This window comes from Xenopus laevis, chromosome 2L (assembly GCF_017654675.1).
Source record: "Xenopus laevis strain J_2021 chromosome 2L, Xenopus_laevis_v10.1, whole genome shotgun sequence".
In the NCBI taxonomy this organism is placed as follows: domain Eukaryota; kingdom Metazoa; phylum Chordata; class Amphibia; order Anura; family Pipidae; genus Xenopus; species Xenopus laevis.
Window position 1 is genome coordinate 163,023,730 of NC_054373.1, and position 27,317 is coordinate 163,051,046.

Sequence of the window (27,317 nt, forward strand, 5' to 3'; positions counted from 1 at the left end):
GGCGAAGTGCGGCGAAGCCTGCGCTAGTGTAACTCCGCAGGTTAGTGAATTTGGCCCATAATGTCTATTTTAATTAAATAAAATCAAATTTTTAAAAAAAATGATTTGCTTTTTATCTGTAATAATAAAACAGCAGCTTGTACTTGATGGTAACTAAGGTGCAAGAATCCATATTGGTGGCAAAACAATCCTATTGGGTTTATTCCACGCTTAAACAATGTTTAGCAGACTTAGGATCCAAATTACAGAAAGATCAATTATTTGGAAACCCCCAGGTCCAAAGCATTTATAATAGATCCTATACCTGTTTATGTCCTTAAATATTCAGACACACCTTCTAATTAGTGCCATTGGCTATTTAAGTGAGAAACGTTACTTATATAATTGTAGAATTAAATACAGCTACAAATACTGGCTGTGTAGTGATGGTCGGGCCAACCTGAGGCCAGTGGGAGCCGCGAGGGGCAGTTGTTTTTGCAGAGTAAATGCTACATGTGCCAAAAGAACATTTTCTACACTGCTGCTTGGACATGCATGAATGGCAAATAAGAAAACAGAAACATTAAACTCTAGAACTATAAAAATACAAGACAAAGCTCTAATACACTGTTTCACATTTTTTCTAAGGGGAACCAAATAACTGTAGGGAATGAGCTTTTAGACCCAGAAATTGGTTGAGATTAAGTTATGTACCTCACTTAAAGGACCAGTAACATCAAAAAAAAAAAAGCCATTGCTCCACAGCAGCTTGTTTATATGAATTATAGTAGTGTTTCTGAAGCAAACACATCAGTTTTACCAGTGCAGGGCAACACTACATGATATTTTCTTTACTTTAAAACACACTAATTTTTTGTTATTAAAGTTCCTTTAAAGGGACACTAAACCCAACTATAAAGCTGTCCCACAGCGCCCCTTTGTTCTCTATAGAAGGTGAGGAAACACTTAATTAGACCTGGAAACCAATTGATCAATGACAATTCAACTGACCAAAAATGTAATTACAGATGCAAAAGAATTGAGCAGTGAGAATGCTGATTGACAGCACTATGTCATTCATCTTGCTCTTATTTTACATACAGAGATTACACTGGAATCAAATATGGGGATAAAGGACAGACATGTTCAGCACTGGGAAACTGTGTTTAAAGCTTCCAACTCCAACTGCAGGAACAAAGAACATGGAGTCAGATTCACACAGGTCAATTAGGCTTCTCACTGGAGGATTATTTTGTATTTTAATGCTGTCTGGGCCCTGGAGAGCTGGGGGTAAGTTTTTTTTCTGTAATATAGCTTTAAGAATACAACCCAGCATGCCTTAACCTTCATAATATATTACATTATTCTGATATTTGTAGTCCAGCAACAACAAAGAGTGAAGTGTGGTTGAGCAGAGCAATGCAGTGCAGGAGAGTTCAGTGTCCCTTGAAAGGAGAAGGAAAGGGTTAACCACTGAGTAGTGAAACATCTTCATTGATTACTCAGCAAGTCCAGTTGTTTTTAGATTGACCTATACTAGATATAGTTAACTACTGAAGGGTGTCAATTTGTTAGTTGCACCGCAGTGATCATAATCACTTACCTCAGAGCTGTACAGGATCCCTGCAACAGGCGAGAAGGCTAATGTGCTTTTCATTGGAAATAACTGCCCCTCATTTCATTAGTCAGAAGGATCCCCTGCAGCAGTGCCCAGAAACAGTAGAGCAAAACAAAATATTTCAGCAAAGAGGATCACTGGTCCAGGGTCTGAGGTAAGTGATTATTATATGATCACTAGGGGTTCCTAAGATATTGGCACTCCCAGTAAATAAACCATTACTTTTCCTTTAATGGAGAACCACACCCTTGCTAATAAAACCCTATGGTCTATGTAGGGTAGGGGGGTAGGGGTTTTTATTAGCAAGGGTTTGGTTCTCCTGAGCATTCTGGATAACAGTTTCGATACCTGTACTGTGAGGTGGGAGATATATGTTGACAGTAACCCTTTGAATGTTACTGCCAGTGCTTGAAGAATCACTACAGCATCAATAAAACATTTTTTAGAAAAGATAACTGGTTTCCCCTTGTACATAATAAACAGGACGCTAAATATATTTACTCAAAGTTCCTGTTTACAATAGAATGGGAAGAAACTTGGCTTGCTGGCTAATTTGGGTCTTCAGAGAGTATTTAAGTAGAGTTTAAATAAGGCTGTGTCCTATTAATAATAACATGGAGGAAATCATTTGGGCATGATCATTACCCAACAAATAAATAAAATGTTGACCTTCTCTGGCCACGATATTTTCACATCTCTTCAAATAGCCCAACAACAGTGTAACAATCCCATCATAGTGAGGCAAAGGGCCAGTACTGATGTCATGGGGTGAACAGGGGGACAAAAACAGCTAGTAATGGAAAATTAGGGGCAACCCCGAATATTTTCTTGTGAAATCCGTAAACCTAAGGTTTTCTTCATTTTATTTTTGCAAAGCAGTTTAAAGGGCATGTAAAAGCAAAAAAATAAAATACAATTTTTACTTTCTTTAATGAAAAAGAAACCTGTCTCCAATATATTCGGCTTCTGGCAGATATTATTTGATCCTTAAGCAGCCCAGACCAGACTGAGCATGTGCATGGTCTTGGTCTTGCAAAGATGTATAACAAAGTTACAAGATGGTGACCCCCTGTAGCCAACTTTGAAAGCATAAATTATTTGTTTGATTAGGCTTGTGGTGCAGTAAGTTCATGTTTATGTTTAGTATACAAAATACAGCATTTCAAGCCTTATTCTATTTTAGAATTTATTTCCCCTTTAAGATAAAATCACTCTTTTAGACACATGCTTTAACATGGAATTTATTCATGGCATTACGTTCTGCTGTCTGTAGGCCTAACCAATCTACTGATTACAAGACACTGCCTGGGATTCCAGAAAGAAAACGTTCCCTGAGAAATGATTTCACTCCTCTGCTGGCTGCCTATGTTTCAGCTGGCCACTCATCTGGCAGTATTTCCAGAAGCGCACATTTATTTTAAGACAGATATAATGATGAAAGTGGCCATACACAGCTGTGTTGCTTTTGGACATGGACTTCAATTATCAATCTTCCAGCTGTCTAACTACCAAAGCCAATGATTCTGAGTTTTTTTTGTTCTTACAGAGATATCTGTTATATACCAACAGTATATACTCGAGTATAAGCCGAGTTTTTCAGCATCCAAAATGTGCTGAAAAAGTCTACCTCGGCTTATACTCAGTCAGCGGGCAGCAGCCGAGATTGCAGTCACTTTTAATCATTCCTATACCAACAGTTCACTTGGGGAGAGACTGCATTATCCCACAATGCCCTCTGTTGGTTTTATGAAATAATAACAGTGCGCCCTCTGTTGGTTATATCAAAGAATAACAGTGACTGCAATATCACACAGCGCCATCTGTTGGTTGTATCAAAGAATAACAGTAACTGCAATATCACACAGCGCCATCTGTTGGTTGTATCAAAGAATAACAGTGACTGCAATATCACACAGCGCCATCTGTTGGTTATATCAAAGAATAACAGTGACTGCAATATCACACAGCGCCATCTGTTGGTTGTATCAAAGAATAACAGTGACTGCAATATCACACAGCGCCATCTGTTGGTTGTATCAAAGAATAACAGTGACTGCAATATCACACAGCGCCATCTGTTGGTTATATCAAAGAATAACAGTGACTGCAATATCACACAGCGCCATCTGTTGGTTATATCAAAGAATAACAGTAACTGCAATATCACACAGCACCATCTGTTGGTTGTATCAAAGAATAACAGTGACTGCAATATCACACAGCGCCATCTGTTGGTTATATTAAAGAATAACAGTAACTGCAATATCACACAGCGCCATCTGTTGGTTGAATAAAGGATTAACAGTGATGGCAATATCACACAGCGCCATCTGTTGGTTATACGAAAGATCAGTGATGGTTTTATGACACACAGCACTCTCTGCACAATTCTCTGTCACCATGCTGGGGGAGTCTCTTTGGCGGAAGGTGCGCTGCTGGGAGACAGGGCTGTAGTTGTGTCTAGGCTTATACTAGAGTCAATAAGTTTTCCCAGTTTTCGTAGGTAAAATTAGGTACCTCGGCTTATACTCGGATCGGCTTATACTCGAGTATATACGGTATCTTGTATCTAAAATCACAAAGCAGAAAATCTTAAACAAACCAATAAAACCTATATCCCATTCACAGGTGCCATTACACCATCAGACATAAGGCCAGATCTGTAGCACAAGTATCCTATCTCTCGAAGGGCATTGTTGTGGACTATAACTGATAATATAATATCTAGAATATATATTTGTATTTACATATTTCAGCACATACACCTTCAAAACCCTTGAAATAGCTTCACCAGGCAAACAATCCCTTATACTTAACCAATCCCTGCAACACGGTACAGGTATGGGATCCGTTATCTGGAAACCAGTTATCCAGAAAGCTCTGAATTAGAGAAAGGCCACCCCAATCAAATAATTCATATTTTTAAAAGTTATTTCCTTTTTCTCTATAATATTAAAAAAGTTCCTTGTACTTGATTCTAAAGAAGATATACGGTAATGAATCCTATTGGAGAGGAAGCAATCCTATTGGGTTTATGTAATGCTTAAAGGAGACATATAGGATAAATGAAAAAAAACTAATTTTGCAGGTAATTATATATACTACATGGTGCTGGTTTCACATTGGGCTAAAAATTTATATTATCTTTAAAAATGGACCCTTTACTGGAGCTCCCTATAGATAGTCACTGGTTCCAGTTCTTAATGAGGGGTGGGTGTGTCCTAACGATCCCTGCCAGAATCACAGTAGGAGGTGGACAGCCAATCACAGCCCTGCAGCCACACAAGCAAAGACAGGCTTCAGTTCCCTATCAGGTCCTGCTAGCTGCTGATTGGTTCCTGTCCTACAGAGCAGTGAGCTGAGAGCCGACAGAACATTCCTCCTATATCTAAGAGAGCTTAATGCACTGGCACATTCTTCTGTTTTAAACAATATGTCTCCTTTATATGGTTTTTAGTAAGGATGTACCGAATCCAGGATTCGGTTTAGGATTCTGCTTTTTTCAGCAGGATTCAGATTTGGCCGAATCCAAATCCTAATTTGCATATGTAAATTTGGGGCAGGTAGGGAAATCATGTGACTTTTCGTCACAAAAGAAGATTTTTTTCCCCACTTTTTCCTTTCCTGCCCCTAATTTTCATATGCAAATTAGGATTCGGTTTGATATTCGGCCAAATCTTTCACCAAGGCTTTGGGGATTCGGCCAAAACCCAGATTCGGTGCATCCCTAGTTTTTAGTAGACTTAAATTATAGAGATCCTAATTACGAATAGATCCCTTATCTGGAAAGCCCCAGGTCTCGAGCATTCTGGATAACAGGTCCCATACCTGTATGCTAGCAGCATGCAACTCAGGCTGTTAAGCCTAAAAATGTTGGGAGGCGAAGTGGATGCAGCAGAATCTAGGGATCATTAAATTTTTCTAAGGTGCAAAGTCCAAAAAAAAAAAAAAAGACGTCACGATTTTGTGCTTTGCCCCTGCCCCACTTTAAGCACCTGTGGATGCAGGCCCTTGAGATCCTTTATGAATGAATACAGCACTGTATCTATTTGTCACATAAGCATCGCCCATCCCAGCATCTATAAATGAGAAAAGAGCTAAAGGGCAGTACATGGATAATAGTATATTCACAGACTGCAGGTCCCTCCACTAACAGCATTTTAGGATCGCACACAACTTTGGAAAAGTGCTGCTTCCTTTATTAATGAACTCCTACTCATAATAAAACTCACTGAAGATGATGTAAAATGTAGACCTTCAGTTGCACCAAGCAAAACAGTGATCAGGAAAGTGACTGATCATAATTAGTCATGAACTTGGAAGGAACACAATGCTGGTGGCTGGGGGAAATTTTCAGAAACCATTAATATGATCATCGGTGGAACAGGGAAGACATAATATATTTGTTTATCTGTACAAAGAAAAGACACAGAAATCTGCTTCTCCAGGATGAAATATTTTTGGCAGGAACAGTTAAAGGGATTCTGTCATGATTTTTATGGTGTCGTTTTTATTTCTAAATTACACTGTTTACACTGCAAATAGTTCACTCTACAAAATAACATTCCATTCCTGAATCAGCAAGTGTATTTATTTAGTTGTTATATTGGTGTGTAGGCGCCATCTCAGGTCATTTGCCTGGTCATGTGCTTTCAGAAAGAGACAGCACTTTAGGATGGAACTGCTTTCTTGCAGGCTGTTGTTTCTCCTACTCAATGTAACTGAATGTGTCGCAGTGGGACCTGGATTTTACTATTGAGTGTTGTTCTTAGATCTACCAGGCATCTGTTATCTTGTGTTAGGGAGCTGTTATCTGGTTACCTTCCCATTGTTCTGTTGTTAGGCTGCTGGGGGGGAAAGGGATGGGGTGATATCACTCCAACTTGCAGTACAGCAGTAAAGAGTGACTGAAGTTTATCAGAGTACAGGTCACGTGACTGGGGGCAGCTGGGAAACTGACAATATGTCTAGCCCCATGTCAGATTTCAAAACTAAATATAAAAAAAATCTGCTTTTTTGAGAAGCAGATTTCAGTAGAAACAGGGTTTGTGCTACTGCCACATTGCAACAAGTATCTATGGTACCACTCAACAAATAAATATTGAATAAAAAATACAAAATTGTAGTAAAGATAATAAAGGAGAATACAATACACTCACAGTTCTTCTCAGTCCCAAGGTGCAAAGTCCAAAAATACTGTGTCCAAAAAGAATGTGAGGATCTCCAATAATAAAGAAACAAATATAAAAAGTAGAAAAATTTATTAGGACATAAGACTGGGGGCAACTGGGAAACTGACAATATGTCTAGCCCCATGTCAGATTTCAAAACTAAATATAAAAAAAATCTGCTTACTTTTTTGAGAAGCAGATTTCAATGCAGAATTCTGCTGAAGCAGCACTATTAACTGATGCGTTTTGAATAAAACATTTTTTCCATGACAGTATCCCTTTAAATATATTGGCTCCTAAACTACAAACTGTCCTGCAAGTATCAGGTAATAAAATACATGGTTTAATGAGATTTCATTTGCTCAGATCCACCAGATATACCAGGACAGGTATGGGATCTATTATCCAGAAATTACAGAAAGGCCTTCTTCCATAGGGGGATATTAACTACAGAGCAAAGTGTGTCTTTTTTAGTGAAAATTCGCCAAAATGACAATTTTGTGGGACATCGGCAATTTACTAAAAGCCAAAAAACACAATTTGCAATCAAAAAAGCTCAGCGCTAGAGGGGTTTTGTACCATTTTCCCAGGTGAATTCTCACTCAAAGTAAAGTTTCATTAGGAAGAAAGTAACACTAGAGAAAATTCGCTTAGAAACTTTCACGCTGGGATCAGTCCGATACTGCCTACTTCAAAGTGGACACATTAGGGAAAGATCTGATTGTTTGGCAACATTGCCAAACAAGCCAATCTCCCTATGTATGGCCAGCTTTAGATTCTGGATAACAGATCCTATTCACTATACTTGCAAAATCTTCATTTATGCTTTGAAGGTTTAATTTAGTCACAAGCAGTACATGTCATTTTTTTTCTTCTGTACCCACAGCAGAAGAAAAGACAGCACAAAAGCATTTGGTCAGAACATTGCTGCCCTCTGTTGGTGCTTGTTGGAAGGACTTCTTCACAAAGTCTTTCATAAAAAAATCATTGGAACCTGGATTACGTTACTGAATAATATTCTTCAGGTATCCGTTTCAACATGCCAGAGATTTATTAAAAAATACTTATAAGTAAATCTTATCCGGGCTGGGGATGAGAATCACCAGATTTGGTTAAATATTATATTAAAGGGAAACAAAATGCAATGAAGAATTATGAAAATGCCACCCACCATGGAGATTAATGAAGAAAATCCTTAGATGCAATACAAGCCTGCTTTTAATTTTTATCTAACAGGCGAAATAAGGAAAAATAGATGATCTGGCAGAGATTTTATTGCAGAAGAACACTGGAGCAGAAAACAGACCAAGTGTGCAATAGAAATTTGTGTTTCTAAACAGCTCTTCCCTGGAATATCCATCTGGAATTGCATCTTATGTATATATATATATATATATATATATATATATATATATATATATATATATATATATATATATATATATATATATATATATATATATATATATATATATATATAGTGAATAACGTACCCCCTATTGTAAAAATAAGGATATTATAAGTCATCGAGGAGTTCCATGACCATATAAATGCACGAGGTCAAAGGCCGAATGCTTTTATACCGATCATGGAACTCCGAGGTTACTTCTAATATCCTCATATTTTCCAACAAGGGGTACTTTATTTATTTAGTGAGTCATGTGACAAAAATTACATCACTACTCACCGTTTATAACTGATGACATCACTAGTCACCGTTTATAAGGATATAACTTACAAGATATTTATAGCTTTTGTGTATTATATTATATATATATATATATATATAGATATATATATAGATATATAGATATATAGATATAGATATATATATATATATATATTGCATATCATGTCAGACTTACTCACTGGCCTAATAACCTATGAGCTGAAGACTTAAACCAGAAGGCTGCTTGGCCAGCACCCTATCTGGTGGGGGGACTGCTCCTTTGTGAACTCTCTCTTACCACATCCATTTTACAAAACTTGGCAAGTTATGGAAAGTTTTTGTTTTGCTAATGAAAGTGAATTGCCCTTTAAGCTGGAAGTCTCCGTTTCCCCCAAAAGACCTGCTTATCTTAAAAAGCTAAAATTTTGTCTTTGCTTATATTAAATAGTTACAAATGTATCCAAGTGCAGGTGCCGCGTATTCTGGCCTCACTGCCAAAAGCCTCTTATTTAATTAGTTTTAGAAACTTTGTAGCTTTTTCTGGCTGTTCAGTACAGGAGATCAAAGAGAAAATCGGGACATTACAGTAACAATCTGGGACTGCAGGCTGAGGTGTCAAAATTGGGAGTATACTGAGAAAAACGGGACAGTTGGGAGGTACGTATATGTAATAGGGCTCTAAAGGGGGCATTTAAGTATCCATGGGGGTGGGGAACATAAGTCCTTGGTTCTTTAAGCCACATGCACTGGTGGCTGACAGGTCAGGGTGCACAGTGCAAACATCATGGAGGTCATGCTCCTGTTCTTACACTTTGCACCCTGCCCTGCCCTTAGTAAATGAGCCCTACAATGAGTGCCGGTACTTGTTAGTAAAAGAACAGTATTCTGGGCTCTCTGCCAAAAGCCTCTTATTTAATTATGGACATATTGAACATTAAATGGCCACCTTAAGCAAGAGCACCATCTGAGAACATTTTGACTGACTCTCTCACTTCTCCCCATGTGAACTTTTATTGTTCCAACCTTCAGTCTCTATTCTTGTCTCATTGCGGTCAGTGAGAGGGGGGGCTTATTTTTCCTCTTTCCTTTAGACTGTTCACCTTTCATCAGATGCAGAATACTAGCTCCTCCAGCTACAGTAATTTTGAGTCATAACAAGGTAATGGGGACACAATTTAATTCTTTTTTTATTGTGTTTAATAATAAAAGGGATAAAGTTCTCTAAATCAAGTATTGTATTGAGCTGCACTTGGGGTGCATTCGGAAAAAAATCCTATGGTCTGCCTGAGGCAGCTCACATTAAACTAAGGGGCTGATTTATCAACAGTTGAGCTTTAGTTTTTCTCACAATTTGAGAAAAAATGCAGCAACAATCGCAAATATACTTGAAAATATTCTGTGGAACCTCGAATAGTCAGGATTTATTAAAGAATAAAACCAGGAAAAGTCTTCAGAAAAAAACTCAGCAAGTAAAAGCTGGCACAGTCCAATAGGGAATTGTCTCTAACAGCTTTAATTATACAGTATATTTATTTTCCCAGTTCATTCTAAGGATGCACCGAATCCAGGAGGGATTCAGCCAGGATTTTTCATCAGGATTCAGATTCGGCCGAATCCTTGTGCCTGGCCGAATTGAATCTGAATCCTAATTTGCACATGTAAATTAGGTGTGGGAAGGGAAATCACGTGACTTTTCACGTACAAGGAAGTAAAAATTTAGGATTTCTTTTTAAATTTTCAGGATTCGGTTCAGTATTCAGCTGAAACTTTTATGAAAGACTTGGGGATTCGACTGAATCCCTAGTTCATTCAAGTCAAGTTTTTTGGCGCACTTGTTGTTTTTTTCTCAATTTCAAGAATTAGTAAATAAGCCTCCACGTCTAAAGTCTAATGAAGGACTGCCTTAAATAAGGAACAAGAGTACAGTATTTAAAATTTATATTTTGTGGCCAAATATAATAAATTTGCCGTTACACCAATAATTCCAATTACTCCCTACATGACAAGTTCATATTGTTTTATGGTCAGCCCGTTGCTCAGCCGATGGGATTCCTGCCATGCAATGCTGAGGCTCTTTTATTAAAGGGATGGTTCACCATTAAGTTAACTTTTAGTATGTAAATAGAATGGCCAATTCTAAACAACTTTTTGATTGGTTTTCGTTATTTATTTATTTTTTACAGTTTTTGAATTCTTCTTCTGACTCTTTCTAGCTTTCAAATGGGGGGTCACTGACCCCATCTAAAAACAAATGCTCGGTAAGGCTACAAATGTATTGTTATTGCTACTTTTTATTACATTTCTTACTAGTCAGACCTCTCCTATTCCAGCCTCTTAGTCAAATCAATGCATGGGCCCTAGCAACTAGATTGTTGAAATTAGAAAGCTACTGAATAAATAACTCAAATAACTAAAAAAACTATAATTAATAAAAAATGAAAACCAATTGCAATTCTTCTCAGAATATCACTCTCTACATTATACTAAAAGTTAATTTAAAGGTGACCAATCCCGTTAAAGCTGCCTTGGTGCAGTATCCCACAGCACCCAATCGCATATTTCTTTTCATTATTTTACTGGCAGCCGACTGACGAAAAGCTAATTTTTATTCTTTTATATATTTTCCAATATAAATTGTGTGTGTTTATTCCAGGGCACAGCCACAAATACACTGCCAAAATCCTCTTTATACTTACACAGCAATATAAAGTATATTTTGCTGCATTACAAAATGCCACATATTTAATGCCATACTTTGCTCTATTATAAAAGCACTTTACATTTGCCTTGCTGACGTTGCCCCACCTAAAGTCAGAAACAATCCATTTAACACGTCACAGCAAAGGCCAAGGTCAGAAAACAGAAATATTAATTTACTTACATAAGGCAAGGGAGGAATTCTAAGGACAAATAAAGTATTATTATGACTCATAAAATGCTGAAAACAACTTACAGTATTGAGAAATAATACATAAATCATTTAATTACAGGGGCACCATCTTTGTCATGGTTTGTAACCAACTGCTTCTCAGGAAACATTGGTAAAGCTAGTCATATGCATATCAGTATGGGGATCTCTTATCGGGAAACCCTATATTCAGAGGGCTTATGAGACCTTACTATCAAAGCAAATAATTCTAATTGTTTGAAAATGATTTCCTTTTTTTCTGTAATAATAAAACAGTAGCTTGTACTTGATGCTAACTAAGCCACATTGGTGGCAAAACTATTCTATTGGGTTTATTTTAAGGAAAACGAAACCCTTAACCAAATATGGGTATAAATGCTGTATTTTATAAAGTGAAATTACTTCATCAGTCGGAGACTGCACATGCTCAGTGAACAGCTGTTAAGAAGCTAAACTTAGAGGTTGCGGCAAATTATCAAACAAAAAATTATGTTTGCATGTCATAGAAACTGATGCTATAGGACATGTTATTATTTCCAATACATATTGTACTCGTACTTGTTTATGGCCTCTTTACCTCTTGTTTTGGTGGTTTTTGAAAGTTTGCATGTATGTTTAGTGTATACACCCAGTTACTGTAGAATGCTAATAATAATAATGGCATTAAAGTGATACTAACACAAAAAACTACTTTTTAAAATCTGAATGTACATTAAAAGTTTCCTATAGATCAGTGCTGTCCAAGTTCTGTGGTACCGAGGGCCAAAATTGTACTGGCCTATGTGGAGGAGGGCCGATAATGGAAGTCAGTGTTGGTCACTCACCCTTTTAAACCACACCCACTGTGAACAACACCCATATTACCACAAGAACTTTTAAGATCGTATCCACATTAACGGTGGTAGCACACCAAAAAACCAAATGGCTGTTGCTCACTGCAGGGAAATCCCTCATCACTTATATGTGAAAAATTGAAGTCATGTTAAAAACATACCCTTAAATCCATATGCCTCATCCTCCCCTGTGGATAATACGGCAACCCCCAACACATGATTAAACACCTTAGGGGCCCTTAACAACAATTTCCAAATGCTAACAAACCCCTGACAGGCTTACATCCCACAGGGAGTGTAGGGCAAGCAGAGAATGGCACGCACATGGAGGCAGGGCCGGGCCAAGGTATTTTTGCACCCTAGGCCAAGGCTTCAATCAGTGCCCCCCACCCAGTCCTGCATTACCATTTCCTACCTTACCAGTCATATAGTCCCCTGTACTTGTGCCAGCACCTATCATATTGCCTCCATTTGTACCTATACCAATGGCAGTCAATCCCTCAGATTGCCCCCAGGCCCCAATCTGTACCTGTGCCAGCATAAACCAAACATCCATCATATTTTTACCCCCAATCTGTACCTATGCCAGCGGCAACCAAAAGAATCCATCATATTGCCCCAATTTGCATCTGTTCCAGCAGTAGCCAAAAATCCATCATATTGCCCACAAACATCTGTGTCAGCAGCCACCATATTGCCCCATGTACCTGAGCCAGCAGCAGCCAATCCCTTTTATTGCCCCCAATCTGTACCTGTGCCAGCATCAGCCAAAAACTGGTGTGAACAGTACAGGCCTTTAGGATATAAACAATAGAGGTGTCACAAGTGTGAACAATACAGGGGGATCACAGGTGTGATATAGGGGATTAGAGTCTGAATTTGAGGTTTAAACAATGCAGGGTGCAGTTTATCTCTACAGTGATACCTTTTAAAGTTTACATATGGTAAACAGACACAGCATCTGGGGGGCCAAAGAAGGGGGGGTTGGACAGCCCTGAACTAGAGCACTACTAGGAGTGCCTTACACAGCAAAATCTAGATATGGAATGACCAGATCTGTGGTCATTTGACCACAAAAAGTGAATAAAACTGCACAAATCTAATAACAGTATTAAGCGGTTAAAGGGGATGAAAATCTAATATGGCACCTAGTTTCTATCTGCTTACCTGCTACCCTGGACTGGCGCTGCTCTTCTTTAAAAATGCACCATAACACTGAGCCAACATCATCAACCAGGGGTCCCCCCATCAGGATTGGGAGATCACATGTGCAGTACAGAACTTTATTTCAGATCTCTGGACTGTGAATATGCGCTCCTAGAATTGCTACGGGGCAACACCTTGAAGAACGAAAGAACTGTGCAGTGCCGAGAGCAGAGTACCTAAGCAATTGGGCTGTTTATGACCCTTTGTGTATTTTATTCTAAATGTATCCATGCACAATTACATTGGCTATGTGTGAGCACAGTTAGAGTCACAGTGTATGGCTGAGTGCAACTATACTGTGTGTGTATTTGTGTGCAATTAATTTCAAATGGATAATGCCTCACAGTCTGATCAGCGGCTCTTTTTTATGGGGAATTCACCCTTTTGCATATTCACCCTACAGACAATAGCACCGAAGTCGATAAATGGAGAGAACGGGACAATTTAGTGGCTGCTTTCAAGTAGGGATGCACGAAATCCAGGATTAGGTTCGGGATTCCTCGGCCAAATCCAAGTGCCCAGCCGAATCTGACTCCAAAAAATCACACGACTTTTGTTTCCCAATTTAAATATGCAAATTAGGGTTCCGATTCAGATCGGTATTTGGCAGAATCTTTTACAAAGGATTTGGGATTCAGCCAAATCCTAAAATAGCGGATTCGATGCATCCCTAGTTTCCAGCCTACTCACTGTTTATCTCAATAACATATTGATCTTTTATTACTGCCATTAATCTCTTTTCTAGGGATCCCCACTCTTTCAGAATATCGGTGTTCCCCACCAGCCTGAATCTAACGTTCCAACAATGAATTACGTTCATTTTGAAGCATTGGTTGCAATTGCGTCAGCCACAGCCCCATCTGGTCACCACCACAGTGCGGCGACAAGTATATAATTGAGCGATGCAATAACTGTTCCCAATGCAATAACTGTTCCACAGGATCTATATTTATTTACTTTGCAATAAAACTGTACTCTGTCAGCAACACTAGAATAGGCAGCAATTAGCACTGCCCATTACGTATATTTATAAAGAAAACTGCAATAAGAAAGCTTGTAAATATGCTGTGTTACCTATAGACATAAAGGCAATTAATGGCAATGACTCTTGGGGTTTTGGCTGACCATTACTTTTCAGCATTTCCCAAATTTTTACTTTCATTAGTGGGACACAGTTATGTTACCGTATATACACGATACAAAGTAATTACTGAGCCTTTCCCAATGACTGGAGGTCCGTGAGAGTGGCATCCAGTATATAAAGGTGTTCTTGATAAGTGAGCTTATTTACACATAAGTGCGCCCATTAGAGAAGAGAGTTTAATGATTTAATGTCCTCAGTGGGATCGTTGGCTAATTACTTGTCTCTTTTACCTCTTTTGTTGCTTTATACTGTGAGAAAAGGTCATACTGACATTTCGGAGACTCTAACACATTTTGCGTGAAATTCTTTATTTTCTCGTTGCTACACAACTAATATGGGAAAATGATTGCATGTCATCTTATCCCTGTAACAGGGTTGCTGCTGCTGCTGTGGAGGTTTAACCCAAATGGTATTAAAGTATAAAAAAGATAAAATGCATTCTATCAGGTTGTTTATGTGTCCCGTGCCTGTAATCCATAGATAGAAAATGATGAACTATACATAATCCTACACATATTTTTTTTTTTTAAAAAAAATGTGCATTTGGGCTAGTGTAATGTATTTAGCAAAAGGGGCTCCGTACTAGTGCACTGCATGGAGCACATGCCTCAATACATACTGTAAAGTTTAAGAAATCCGAAGCTGGAAATAGCTCAAACTCGAAAATACAAAATCTAAAACCTGTCGAGGTCATGTAGAAGTCAATGGCAGAGGTCCCTTGAACCATTTGAAGAAGTTAATAGCCTTCATGATGTTCCAGTTTTTTCCGGTGGGTTTCACTCGAAAGCTTTATCAATTCGAGTTTTTTCCTCCAAAAACTCGATCAAGTTGATTCTTCGGGTGGTTAACCCTAAATTCACTGATTTGAGTGTTTTCCATTCGAGTTTTTTCTTAATTCAGAAACCATTCAAGTTGTAAGTTCATTCAAGGTATAAAAAAAAGCTCACAAAGCTCTTAAATTCGACCTTTGATAAATAGTAGCAATAACAATAAATGTGTAGCCTTACAGAACATTTGTTTTTTTAGATGGGGTCAATGATCCTTTTTGAATCCTGGAAAGAGTAAGACTTAGAAACTATAAAAAATAAATAATGATGAATATTGAAAAGTTGCATAGAATTGGCCATTCTGTAAAATACAAAAAATTAACTTAAAGGTGAACCCTTTTAAAAAGGAGACAGAGCCCTTCATTTCCTAAAGTGGTGCAACATACATATCAGGGTTCATTTTCATGCCCGGGGGGGCGCATGAGTAAGAACATGGTCCCACTGCTGACTACACCTGAGTCCTCCCCCTAACGGGTGAGTGCAAAAGAGGTCCACGTAAGGGGCTGGTAGGGGGCAGAAGGGGGAATGCATACATGCCTCCCCCTGCCCGCCCCTTTTGAATCAAGCCTGGCCTAACCAAGGCTGCACTAGGTTCAAACAGAAGCCTACAGGTCTCTGCATTCCAGAAGGCCTGGAGCTAATTCTATAATGCCATGAGCTGTGGGCCAAGTGCAAAAAATGGCAGATTGTGGATATTGTCATGCTTTATTAGAAGCCAGGAAACAGGAAAACCTCCAATCATCTCCCCATAGACATCAATAAAAATCACCTGACAATTGTTCGTACTTCAAAAGGCATCACAAGGGGGTAGGGTTGTCATTTTATCACCTGGTGGAGACCAGGCAGGGGGCAGGGCCGTAATGTGGTGGGAGCAGCCCATGATGCTGGGGGTGCGGGACTATGACGCGATCGGCCTAACACCGTGTCAATCATGGGGAATCCTGCCCAGTTTTCCTAATTTGGAAAACCAGGCAGGAAGTTTGGAACCGGGCAGGTGGCAACCCTACGTGGGGTCCTATTTATCAAAGGTCGGATTTTAGTGTTTTTAGAAACCACGACTAAACTCACAAACTCTAAAACGACTGTCATGAGATTTATTACCAAATATGAAAAAAAAAGTATGAACGAAAAAATTACGGTGAACTCTGCTCTGTAAAAATTAGATTTTTTTTTTACAGACAATTTCTAGCAGGGTGGGTGCCATGCAGCATATGCAGAAGGTTTAGTAAAACGGATATCTGTCATTAAAAAAATTGGTCACTCTCAATTAACCTGTGTGAGTGGGCAAAAAAAAACATTTGAGGCATTTATCAGACATGGGTATCAGATGCCAGAGCAGCAGCATGGTGGGCACTAGGAGTAGAAATTTGCCTGTGTCTAGTAATCACTTGGTTACATTAACCTTATAATATTCTTTATAACTACAGCTATTGAACAGAAGTTTTATTGCTGTTTTACTGTAAACCTTTATGTCCATCAATATTTAATTAATCTTTACACATGTCCAGTTGCAAGTTGGATGTAAAAAATAGTATTTAGCCCATTACAGGTTTCAGCACTACAGTTTACTTAATGACAATAGTGCCTGAAAGGGAATATAAACCAAAAGCTGCCCTTTAAGTACTTATATTATTTACATATTTCTTGTTTTCAAAATATTAGTACAGATATGGGACCTTTTATCCAGAATACTCAGGACCTGGGGTTTTCCAGATAATTTTTTGTAATTTGGATCTTCATATCTTGGATCTTCGTGATCACGCTTATTTCCGATGATGTCACTTCCGGTTTACAGTGACAGCATTTCCTGATTCTTGATGGTCAGCGGGTCCAGGTTGCGGATAAGGTACTTGCGGGTCGCATCAGGTAGCGGGTCCAAGCAGGTAAGAATGCGGGTTGCGGATTGCGGATTGCTGATTGCGGGTACGGGTCCAAAAAATGGACCCACGCAGTACTCTAAGTCTACTAAAATAAGATTTGAACACGGATTAAACCCAGCAGGATTGTTTTGCCTTCAATAAGGAATAATTACATTTTAGTTTGGATTAACCACATGGTTTTTTTTTATTACAGAGAAAAAGGTAATAATTTTTAAAAATTTTGAATATTTGGATAATATGGGACAAACGGCCTTTCCGTATTTCTGATGTTTCTGGATAATGGGTTTCCTGACAGAGGATCCCAAACCTGTACTTTTTTTTTTTTACACTGCTAATATGAATTTGAACCAACACTACCACCTGCTGTTCATGTCATCCAAATACAGTTTTATGGTTCCACAGGACTATGTTTATAGATATGCAGGGATGGAACCTATTATCCAGAATGCTTGTGACTTGGGGGTTTTCGGATAAGGGATCTTTCCATAATTTGGATCTTCATATCTTAAGTGGAATAAAAAATCATGTAAACGTTAAATAAACCCAATAGGATTGGTTTGCCTCCAATAAGGATTAATTATATCTTAGTTTGGCTCAAGTACAAGTAGGGTTGCCACCTGTCCAGTCTTTGAAAGATCGGTCCGGATGAAAACGGCCTGTCCGGATTTCCAAATTAGGAAATCCAGACAGGACATTGAAGTTAATGAAATCATCAGTTCCGCCCCTGACATCACCCACCCCACAAACTGCCGGAGTTGAGCAAAGTTAAAGATGGTAACCCTAAGTACAAGGTACTGTTTTATTATTACAGAGAAAAAACTTTGATTAAAATGGAGTCAACATTTCTGTAATTTTAAGCTATCTAAATAACATGTTTCCAGATAATGGATCCTTTACCAGTACTGTATAAGGTTTCAAAATGTTTTTCAAGAACTTAAAGGAGGACAGGGGTGTCTTTCTTCTAATACTGGTGGCGGCAAGGTCGTCCATATACTGTTAGGTATGCCATAAATAATAATAATCCATGTTAATTTGTGGAATACAGTAGAACCTCAAATTTAAGGACCCGGATTTAACGATTTCCTTGAATTGACTCCTTTTATTCACTGTCCCATACAATCAAGTGGTATCTTTCACCCCCCCCCCCCAAGATTTTAAACTTTCCCGGAATTTACGCTGTTTTGTCATTGTCCCCTGGAAATGTTTAGTCAGGGTTCTACCGTATTTGTTATTAAAGGTATACTATACCCGAGAACAATGTAGGTCTATATAAAAGATATTGCATAAAACAGCTCATATGTAAAACCCTGCTTCATATAAACCATTTTCATAAAAATATACTTTTTAAGTAGTATGTGGCATTGGATAATCTTAAATAGAAAATTGCCATTTTAAAAAATAAGGGCTGCCCCCTGGGTTCCTACGATTCACAATGCACACAAACACCAAACAAACCATACATGTTAGGTCACATGAGCCAATTAATAGACAGAGTTCTGTCTTTTGCTTCCACACTTCTTCCTGTTACAGTTAGAGTTGTAGTATTTCTGGCCAGGTGATCTAATGGTGGCTCAAGACAAGAGATGTAAAAGGACAATATTTACTTAAATATATATACCAGTTTCGTAAGATTCTTTAATATGCCACTTCATTTGATATAAACTACCTGTTGCTTATGCATTCATTTTGGGGGTATAGTTTTCCCTTAATGTTGAGGTGAAGTTTATTTATATACACCTGCCCCTCTGCTTGTCTATATCACGATACAGCAGCATGATGATTTGATTTTATATGCAAAGTGGGGATGAAACGAAAATAAATATGTGATTACAGTATTCCCTCTTCTGGTCTTCTAATGCTTTAAAGCAACAATAAGCGATTTAAATGAGGAGTTCTGACCCTGTCTACTAAGAGCTAAAATACTATGAATGGCACAGGGTAGAATAAAACATATTCCTTTATGCAACTAATAACTGGGTATATCTGTTAAAAAATATCTGTTAAGAATAAAAATACATCAAATATTTTTTTTTCTGTGTTATTACAATTAACACAAATTGCACAATACTTAATTATAAAGACACAAAAGAAACAGAGCCAGGCCCAGCACATTGTAAAAAAAAATATTTGATTATGCTGCAGCGTATGTCGGTGATTTCAGTTGCTCCGGAGGGATCCCTGCCTGACGCTGTCAGCATCTGCATTTCCCATCAGTTTTTATGATTATTAAGACACATTTCAATTATTCAGTGATTGTTAAATAGCATCATTTGCTATGTGACCTTCTGTAGAATTACATTGCTTTGGAGCTGTACTGTGTATCAGGCCCACAGTGCATGGCTTGTCCTTGCAGGACCCCTAGCGGTCAAAAAGGATTATATAAATTACATAACAAAAGAAATAATCTCTAAGTATAATCATACACAATCACACTGATAATTACTCAGGGTCAGATTGGCATGTGCGAGACCCACTGAGGTTCCTACTCCAGGGGCCCCCGCACCCCCTCTGGGGTCCCAAGGCACCTGCCCACTCATCAGCCAACAGCCCCCTCCCTTTAATTTATTTTTGCCTCAATCGGAGGAAGAAGGCAGGTGGGGATTGGGTCGGGGTGAGTGGGGCCCACAAGGGCTGGGGCCCACCAGATTTTTTCCTGGTGTCCCGCCAGCCAAGTCTAACCCTGCATTTACTTGAGGAAAATGTAAGTGCCAAAATCTCGAAGGTCCTGGCTGTATAAAACTATAGGACCATATTTTCTTTACTGGTGGAGAAAATATAATGAATAGCACTAGCCTAGAAAATACTCAACCAAATGGAGAAATAACAGTGAACACATCTAAGTGTTTTAGCTAGAGTATGTGATGAAGCAGCACAAGTTTAGGAAAGGCCTGAATAGAAAGAGGAGTAATAAAAAGTAGCAATAACAATCCATTTGTAGCAATTTGTTTTTTAGATGGGGGTCAGTGACCCCCACTTTAAAGATGGAAAATCGAAAAGCTGCTTAGAATCGACCATTCTATAACATACTATAAAGATAACTTTAAGTTATTAATGAAAAATGCCCATATTTAACTTTCTGCAACTTTTTGAGATATTGAGCAATGCAGTTTCAGCACAATGGGTTATCTGGGCAATTACTAATTGAGGCATGAGGGGGAAGTGGCAATATTGATTATTATGAGTTATGTGTATACATATAAAGATATCTGAGCTACCTGAGCAGGCAACAGTAAAAGGCTACTTAGTGGCTCCCTAGCGTGTAAGGCCATTGCTGGGCATTAAAGGGCCTATGGCAGTGATCCCCAACAGTGGCTCGTGGGCAACATGTTGCTCACCAACCCCTTGACTGTTGCTCTCAATGACTTCAAAGCAGTTGCTTATTTTGGAATTGCTGACTTGGAGGCAAGTTTTGGTTGCATAATAACCAGGTGAACTGCCAGACAGAGCCTCCTGTCGGCTGCCAGTCCATTTAGGGGCTACCAAATAGCCAATCACAGCCCTTATTTGTCATCCCAAGTGACTTTTTGCATGCTTGTGTTGCTCCCCAACACTTTTTACATTTGAATGTGGCTCACGGGTAAAAAAGGTTGGCAGAACCTGACCTATGGAATCACTTCCCCTATTTAGTGGTACAAGGAGCACTTAAACAATATTGTTGATGTGTGTTCCTCATATATTCATGAATTATCTCTCTAACAAGCAGTTCTAGAAATCCATCATATATTTAGTACGATTATATATCACAATATAAATTGTACATATTGGAAGGGAATGATTAATTGGCTTTTTGCTATGGGCAGTAGCTTGTTTTAGAGTTCAAATATCTATAATGGGAAAAATAAGAATGAAGCTTCACAAGCTCAGCTTTAAAGGGGACATATACACAAATTACACTGATAAAAGAAGCATCTTCCAGCGCCTTTCTGCTCAGTTATTGCTCCTGGGAAGCTTCCTGCTCCTTATTCCCAAACTATGGATTAATAGTAGCAAGTGATATGAAATCTGGCTCCCATGGTTGGTGACATATATTCCCATAATAAGTGTCCAAGCTTGGTTATTATGCGCATATGGATGAAGCAGGAGTGGTGAAAGTGTCCCCCCAATCTTACATTACACAAAGGCGAATAATAAGCAACCAAGGACACTTGCTCATTATGCTTGTTCCTAAAGATGGCTGCCCACACTAGGAGCTCCCTCCATTTGTGGGTGGCTTAGTTCTAATGAGAGCAACATAGTAACATGGTAACATACGTAGTAACATAGTAAGTTAGGTTGAAAAAAGACACACATCCATCAAATTCAACCTTTTAACTCTATTTTAACCTGTTTAACTGCTAGTTGATCCAGAGGAAGGCAAAAACCGCAGTTGAAGCCTCTCTAATTTGCCTCAGAGGGGGAAAAATTCCTTCCTGATTCCAAAATGGGACCAGTCCTTGGATCAATTTATACTATGAGCTATCTACCTTTTATTCCCTCACTTCCAACCCCTTCTTAAAGGGATACTGTCATGGGAAAACATTTTTTTTCCCCAAAACGAATCAGTTAATAGTGCAGAATTTTGCACTGAAATCCATTTCTCAAAAGAGCAAACAGATTTTTTTATATTCAATTTTGAAATCTGACATGGGGCTAGACATATTGTCAATTTCCCAGCTGCCCCAAGTCATGTGACTTGTGCTCTGATAAACTTCAATCACTCTTTACTGCTGTACTGCAAGTTGGAGTGATATCACCCCTCCCTTTTTCCCCCCAACAGCCAAACAAAAGAACAATGGGAAGGTAACCAGATAACAGCTCCCTAACACAAGATAACAGCTGCCTGCTAGATCTAAGAACAACACTCAATAGTAAAAACCCATGTCCCACAACATTCAGTTACATTGAAAAGGAAAAACAGCAGCCTGCCGGAAAGTATTTCTCTCCTAAAGTGCAGGCACAAGTCACATGACTGGGGGCAGCTGGGAAATTGACAAAATGTCTAGCCCCATGTCAGATTTCAAAATTGAATCTAAAAAAATCTGTTTGCTCTTTTGAGAAATGGATTTCAGTGCAGAATTCTGCAGGAGCAGCACTATTAACTGATTCATTTTGAAAAAAAAATGTTTTTCCATGACAGTATCCCTTTAATAGGGGGTTGGATGGCATTTTAGCAAGTGAGGGAATAAAAGGTAGATAGCTCATAGTATAAGTTGATCCAAGGACTGGTCCCATTTTGGAATCAGGATGGAATTTTTCCCCCTCTGAGGCGAATTGGAGAGGCTTCAACTGATGCGTTTTGAAAAAAAAACATGTTTTCCGATGACAGGATCCCTTTAAAGCTATCTAATGTATTAGCCTGTGTTTTAATTTAAAAAACAAAACAAAAAACTATTGCTTCCCTATACTGGAGTGTGGGTTCTATTAGCCCACACTTCCGGTGGCGATCCGATTTTTTGGCGGTAGGAGCAGTTTAAGCTTTTGTCATCAAGTCTGCCCCCTGCCTGGAGAGAACAGCAGAGGACATGGTTGTGCAAAAGAAGTCTGAACAAAATATATAATAAAAGTCAATTGCAAAAGTGTTTAGAAAAACATTCTAGACAATGTTGCATTAAGTTATATGGTTGGGTATCTGAGTGATAAATTATTTCATTTTTATTAAATATATTCACTTGCAAAATGTATTTGAGGAGATCATTGTTCAAAAGTTGTGCTTGAATACATTTGTATTTAAGACTTGCAGCTCTGGCATATTCCAACTTACCTTGCTAATTACAGCCGCTTGCTTCAAAATGTTCTCTTTCAAGTCTTCTGCTCTTTTCTTGTGGAAAGAATTGCTCTGACTTTGGATCACAAATACAATCTCCCCCACATCTGCAAGTACAAAATATAGATTTACAAACGAGGACAAAACCTTTACATATAAATGAGGCACGTTCATGCAGAATTAGGTATGCAGATTGGCAGGGCCAGGTTTATATCTGAGCCATCTCCTCCTAATTATAAATCTGGACAGATTGGTTTCAGTAAGAAATGAATGCAGAGGAAAAAGAATTGCCAAAGCAATCTGAAAAAAATAGAATAAAACAAGAACATCTTGAATATTTAAAGGGGTCTTATAGAATGATCATTTCTAAGCAACTTTTCAATTGGCCTTCATTTTTTCTTTTTTATAATTTTTGAATTATTTGTCTTCTTCTAACTTTTTCTAAAGTAACTCCTCTGTAAGGGAACACAGCTGTTGTTATTGCTACTTTTTAACTACTCATTTTTCTATTCAGCCCCTCTCCTATTCATATTCCAGTCTTTTATTCAAGTCAATGCATGGTTGGTAGGATAATTTGGACCCTAGCACCTTGAAATTGCAAATTGGAGAGCTGCTGAATAAAAAGTTAAATAACTCAAAAACCACAAATAATGAAAAATGAAAACCAATTGCAAATTGTCTCAGAAAATCGCGCTCTACAGCATACTAAAAGTTAAAGGGATACTGTCATGGGAAAAAAAAAATTTTCAAAATGAATCAGTTAATAGTGCTGCTCCAGCAGAATTCTGCACTGAAATCCATTTTTCAAAAGAGCAAACAGATTTTATATTCAATTTTGAAATCTGACATGGGGCTAGACATTTTGTCAATTTCCCAGCTGCCCCAAGTCATGTGACTTGTGCTCTGATAAACTTCAATCACTCTTTACTGCTGTACTGCAAATTGGAGTGAAGTCATCCCCCTCCCTCCCACCCCCCCAGCAGCCAAACAAAAGAACAATGGGAAGGTAACCAGATAGCAGCTCCCTAACACAAGATAACAGCTGCCTGGTAGATCTAAGAACAACACTTAATAGTAAAAACCCATGTCCCACTGAGACACATTCAGTTACATTGAGAAGGAAAAACAGCAGCCTGCCAGAAAGCATTTCTCTCCTAAAGTGCAGGCACAAGTCACATGACCAGGGGCAGCTGGGAAATTGACAAAATGTCTAGCCCCATGTCAGATTACAAAATTGAATATAAAAAAATCTGTTTGCTCTTTTGAGAAATGGATTTCAGTGCAGCACTATTAACTGATGCGTTTTGAAAAAAAACATGTTTTTCGATGACAGGATCCCTTTAATTTCAAGGTGAACAACCCCTTTGAGAGAAACCAGAGACCTCAGATAAAATTCTCTTTCTTTATAATGATATATGAGCAAAAGTCATGAGGCAGGTAGGGCACCAGCCAGAGTCTTGCAGGGAAAGATACGTATCAAATGGTTTGTGGATTGAATTATCTGCAGGTCTAGGTTTGGTTCATCAGAGCATTCTTAGCTGCTTCTCTAAATACAATGCCTCTTTCATTTTATTATTTCTCAGCGGTTCTTAACCTGTAGGCTAAGATCTAAAAATCAGGCCACTGAGTAATTCAACTTGGAAGTAAAAGGGTTGCAAAGTAGGATGTCATCACTTCCTTGTTTCCTGGTGGATGTTGGGAGACAGGTCGGGTTGTAGGCAGGATGTCCACATTGTCGTCACTTCCTTGTCTTGTGGTGGATATTGGGTTGCAGATAAGGTTTGAGGAGGTTTAGGTATGGGTCCAGTAAGGCAAACCTATAGCTCTCTAATGCAAGTTTTCAAACTTAAAAAGAAGCTTATAATAAATGGGAAAAAATGCAAATTACAGCAGAACATTTGTACCATAGACTAGGATATCAGCACAGATGCGTCTGCATAGGGCAGGGCTGGACCACATTTTTTAGGCCTCTTACAGACATGAATTAATCCCATCATATTTGAGCTGATTACAACATACCTTGCATCCTGCATTTAGATTTATTTTGTTTCTCTATTACAGCCAGTTCACCTACAGCTCTTTAGTTACTTCCTTGTCTAGTGTGAAGCTCCTCCCCTTTTGCTTCCTGGACACTCCTCTCTTCGACTATGAAGACCTCAAAGAGGTGCCTACTGCACATGCCTGATTGATTTCCATAGGAGCAGAGGCCATGAGCATACCCAGTAGGCACCTTTGGAGGTCACAGATCAAAGAGAGAAGGAAAGCTCAGAAAGCAAAAGGGGCAGAGCTTCATGCTAGACCAGGAAGTAACTAAAAGAGCTGCAGTTGATCTAGCTGTAATAGAGAAACAAAATCCTATTGTGAAAGTTAAAATTGAATATAAGCTTTGTCCTACTGAACTAAGAAACTTTCTAAAATTTAATACCTATTCTAAAATAATCAAGTGGATCTTCACTATCCTCCTATCAGCATCTGTATCTCTTCATTTTCTCTTTGTGTAGGAGTTGGGTGTCAGATTTTGATTGTATGATGATGCCTATGTTATTTTCGCAATAGTTCCCCTTTAAGCAGCATGAGAGACAATGGCATCTTAGATAAATATTAACATTCACCTCATATATTATTTCCATTAGACCAAAACAAGGGAAAAAATAAAACATGAAATAGTGGCCCCTTAATAAAACTGCATAAGCACCCTTTTCAGACATCAAACACAGGAAAACCAACTTCAGGGATGCGCAAACTCCCTACACAATCATTTGTAGCCTAGATAAAAATAATGCCTTCCCATTTCTACTGTAACATACCCAGAACTTTGGCAGCCCTGGGACCAAACTCCTTTATCTCAGGCTTTAATGGTGAACATTAACAGTGTTATTGGAGTATCAGCTTCTCCTCTTGGGGCATGTGATTTGCTCCTAGATTAATGCTAACTGCAATAAATGGGTTTGATTGAAGTGACCGCTGAGGTTATTGCTTAAGGATGAGGGTGAATCACAGGACAGGTACTGTTCCACTCTAATTTACTCTGTATCTGAGCTGTATATGAGCAATGATAAAAATGGATTGCTTGATAATCCTGAGTAAGTGTAAACTGATTTTTCCAGATAATCGTAACATTAATCTTGGCAAATCTATGGAGTAGAATGGCTGCAGACCCAACCGCTTCAAGTTCTTCCAGTGCTCAGCAACCCAGACCTACCTCTTAATTTTTGGAAGGTGTTAATGATCTAGTGCAGTGATCCCCAACCATTGGCTTATAAGCAACATGTTGTTCATCAAACCCTTGGCAGTTGCTACCAGTGGCTCCAAAGCAGGTGCTTATTTTTGAATTCTGGGCTTGGATGCAGGTTTTGGTTGCATACAAGCAGATGTACTACCAAACAGAGACTCCTGTAGGCTGCCTGTCCACATAGGGGGATACCAAATCGATAATCACAGTCCTTATTTGGTACCCCAAGAGCTTCTTCCATGCTTGTGTTGCTCCCCAACTCTTTTTACAATTGAATGTGGCATGTGGTAAAAAAGGTTGGGTAACTCTGATCTAGGGGCTTGGCAGGTAGATGATCTCCCTACTAAAGAGACCACACTGCACTCTCTACACATGTAGAAGACAAACCTAAAAGTTAGAGCTTAAGGGGTTAGTAGCGCTGTAGAACAGCCTGAGACCTATTTATGACCTTAACATATGAATAACATATTGAATACACAGATAAATTAGAGACTCCTTGTATGCCTGAACATTTACTCGCAAGAAAATAAAGTGCACGTAAATGCTTATTTTATTGTTTGTAGGGCCAGAACATGGAGTGGGTAGGAAAGGATTGTGCCTGCAATGCTACAATTGTTGGAAGGAGCCCTACTATGTGGGCAGCTCATTATTAGAGGTAGGGTAATAGTGTAGTGGCACCACAAGAGATTGGCATGACCCTTGCTTTGGGTGTCAAAGCTCCGTGACCCGTTTATCATTGTGTGGAGGTGTGTGTCAGGTTGTGTACAGTTATGTGCTCATTAGGTGGTCTATACATAATAGTTCTATATTGGAATTTAAACCACAAATCTGAAATATCTTTGGATGGAAAAGTTAAACATCAGATGCCAACATCAGAACCTCCAGCTATCCCATTAGTACAGACAGACAAACAGCAATTACACAAATGTTTACTTACCTAATATAGCTTGGTTTTGTGCCTCAGTCTGGCCAAACTTCTGGAAAAGAACAAACAATACTTATTCTTCTAAGAAACTGATGCAATAAATGTCAATATAATGGAAAAAAACCAAACTTCTTTATATTTTCAAAGTATTCCTTTGTGCCTTCCGTTATGGATTGAGTTCA

At 38.6% G+C, this 27,317-nt stretch overlaps 1 protein-coding gene across 4 annotated transcripts in view; it reads right to left on the reverse strand.

Moving 5' to 3' along the window:
* Positions 1 to 27,317, reverse strand: part of b3glct.L (beta 3-glucosyltransferase L homeolog) — a 245,904-nt gene that overhangs the window by 141,092 nt on the left and 77,495 nt on the right. For 3 of the 4 annotated variants that reach the window (XM_041580780.1, XM_018244678.2, NM_001112890.1), the window contains 2 exon segments: positions 27,148 to 27,187; positions 22,976 to 23,085 (listed from right to left, as the gene is read on the reverse strand). In XM_041580780.1, the coding sequence (XP_041436714.1) occupies positions 22,976 to 23,085; positions 27,148 to 27,187 (150 nt within the window). 4 annotated transcript variants of the gene reach the window in all.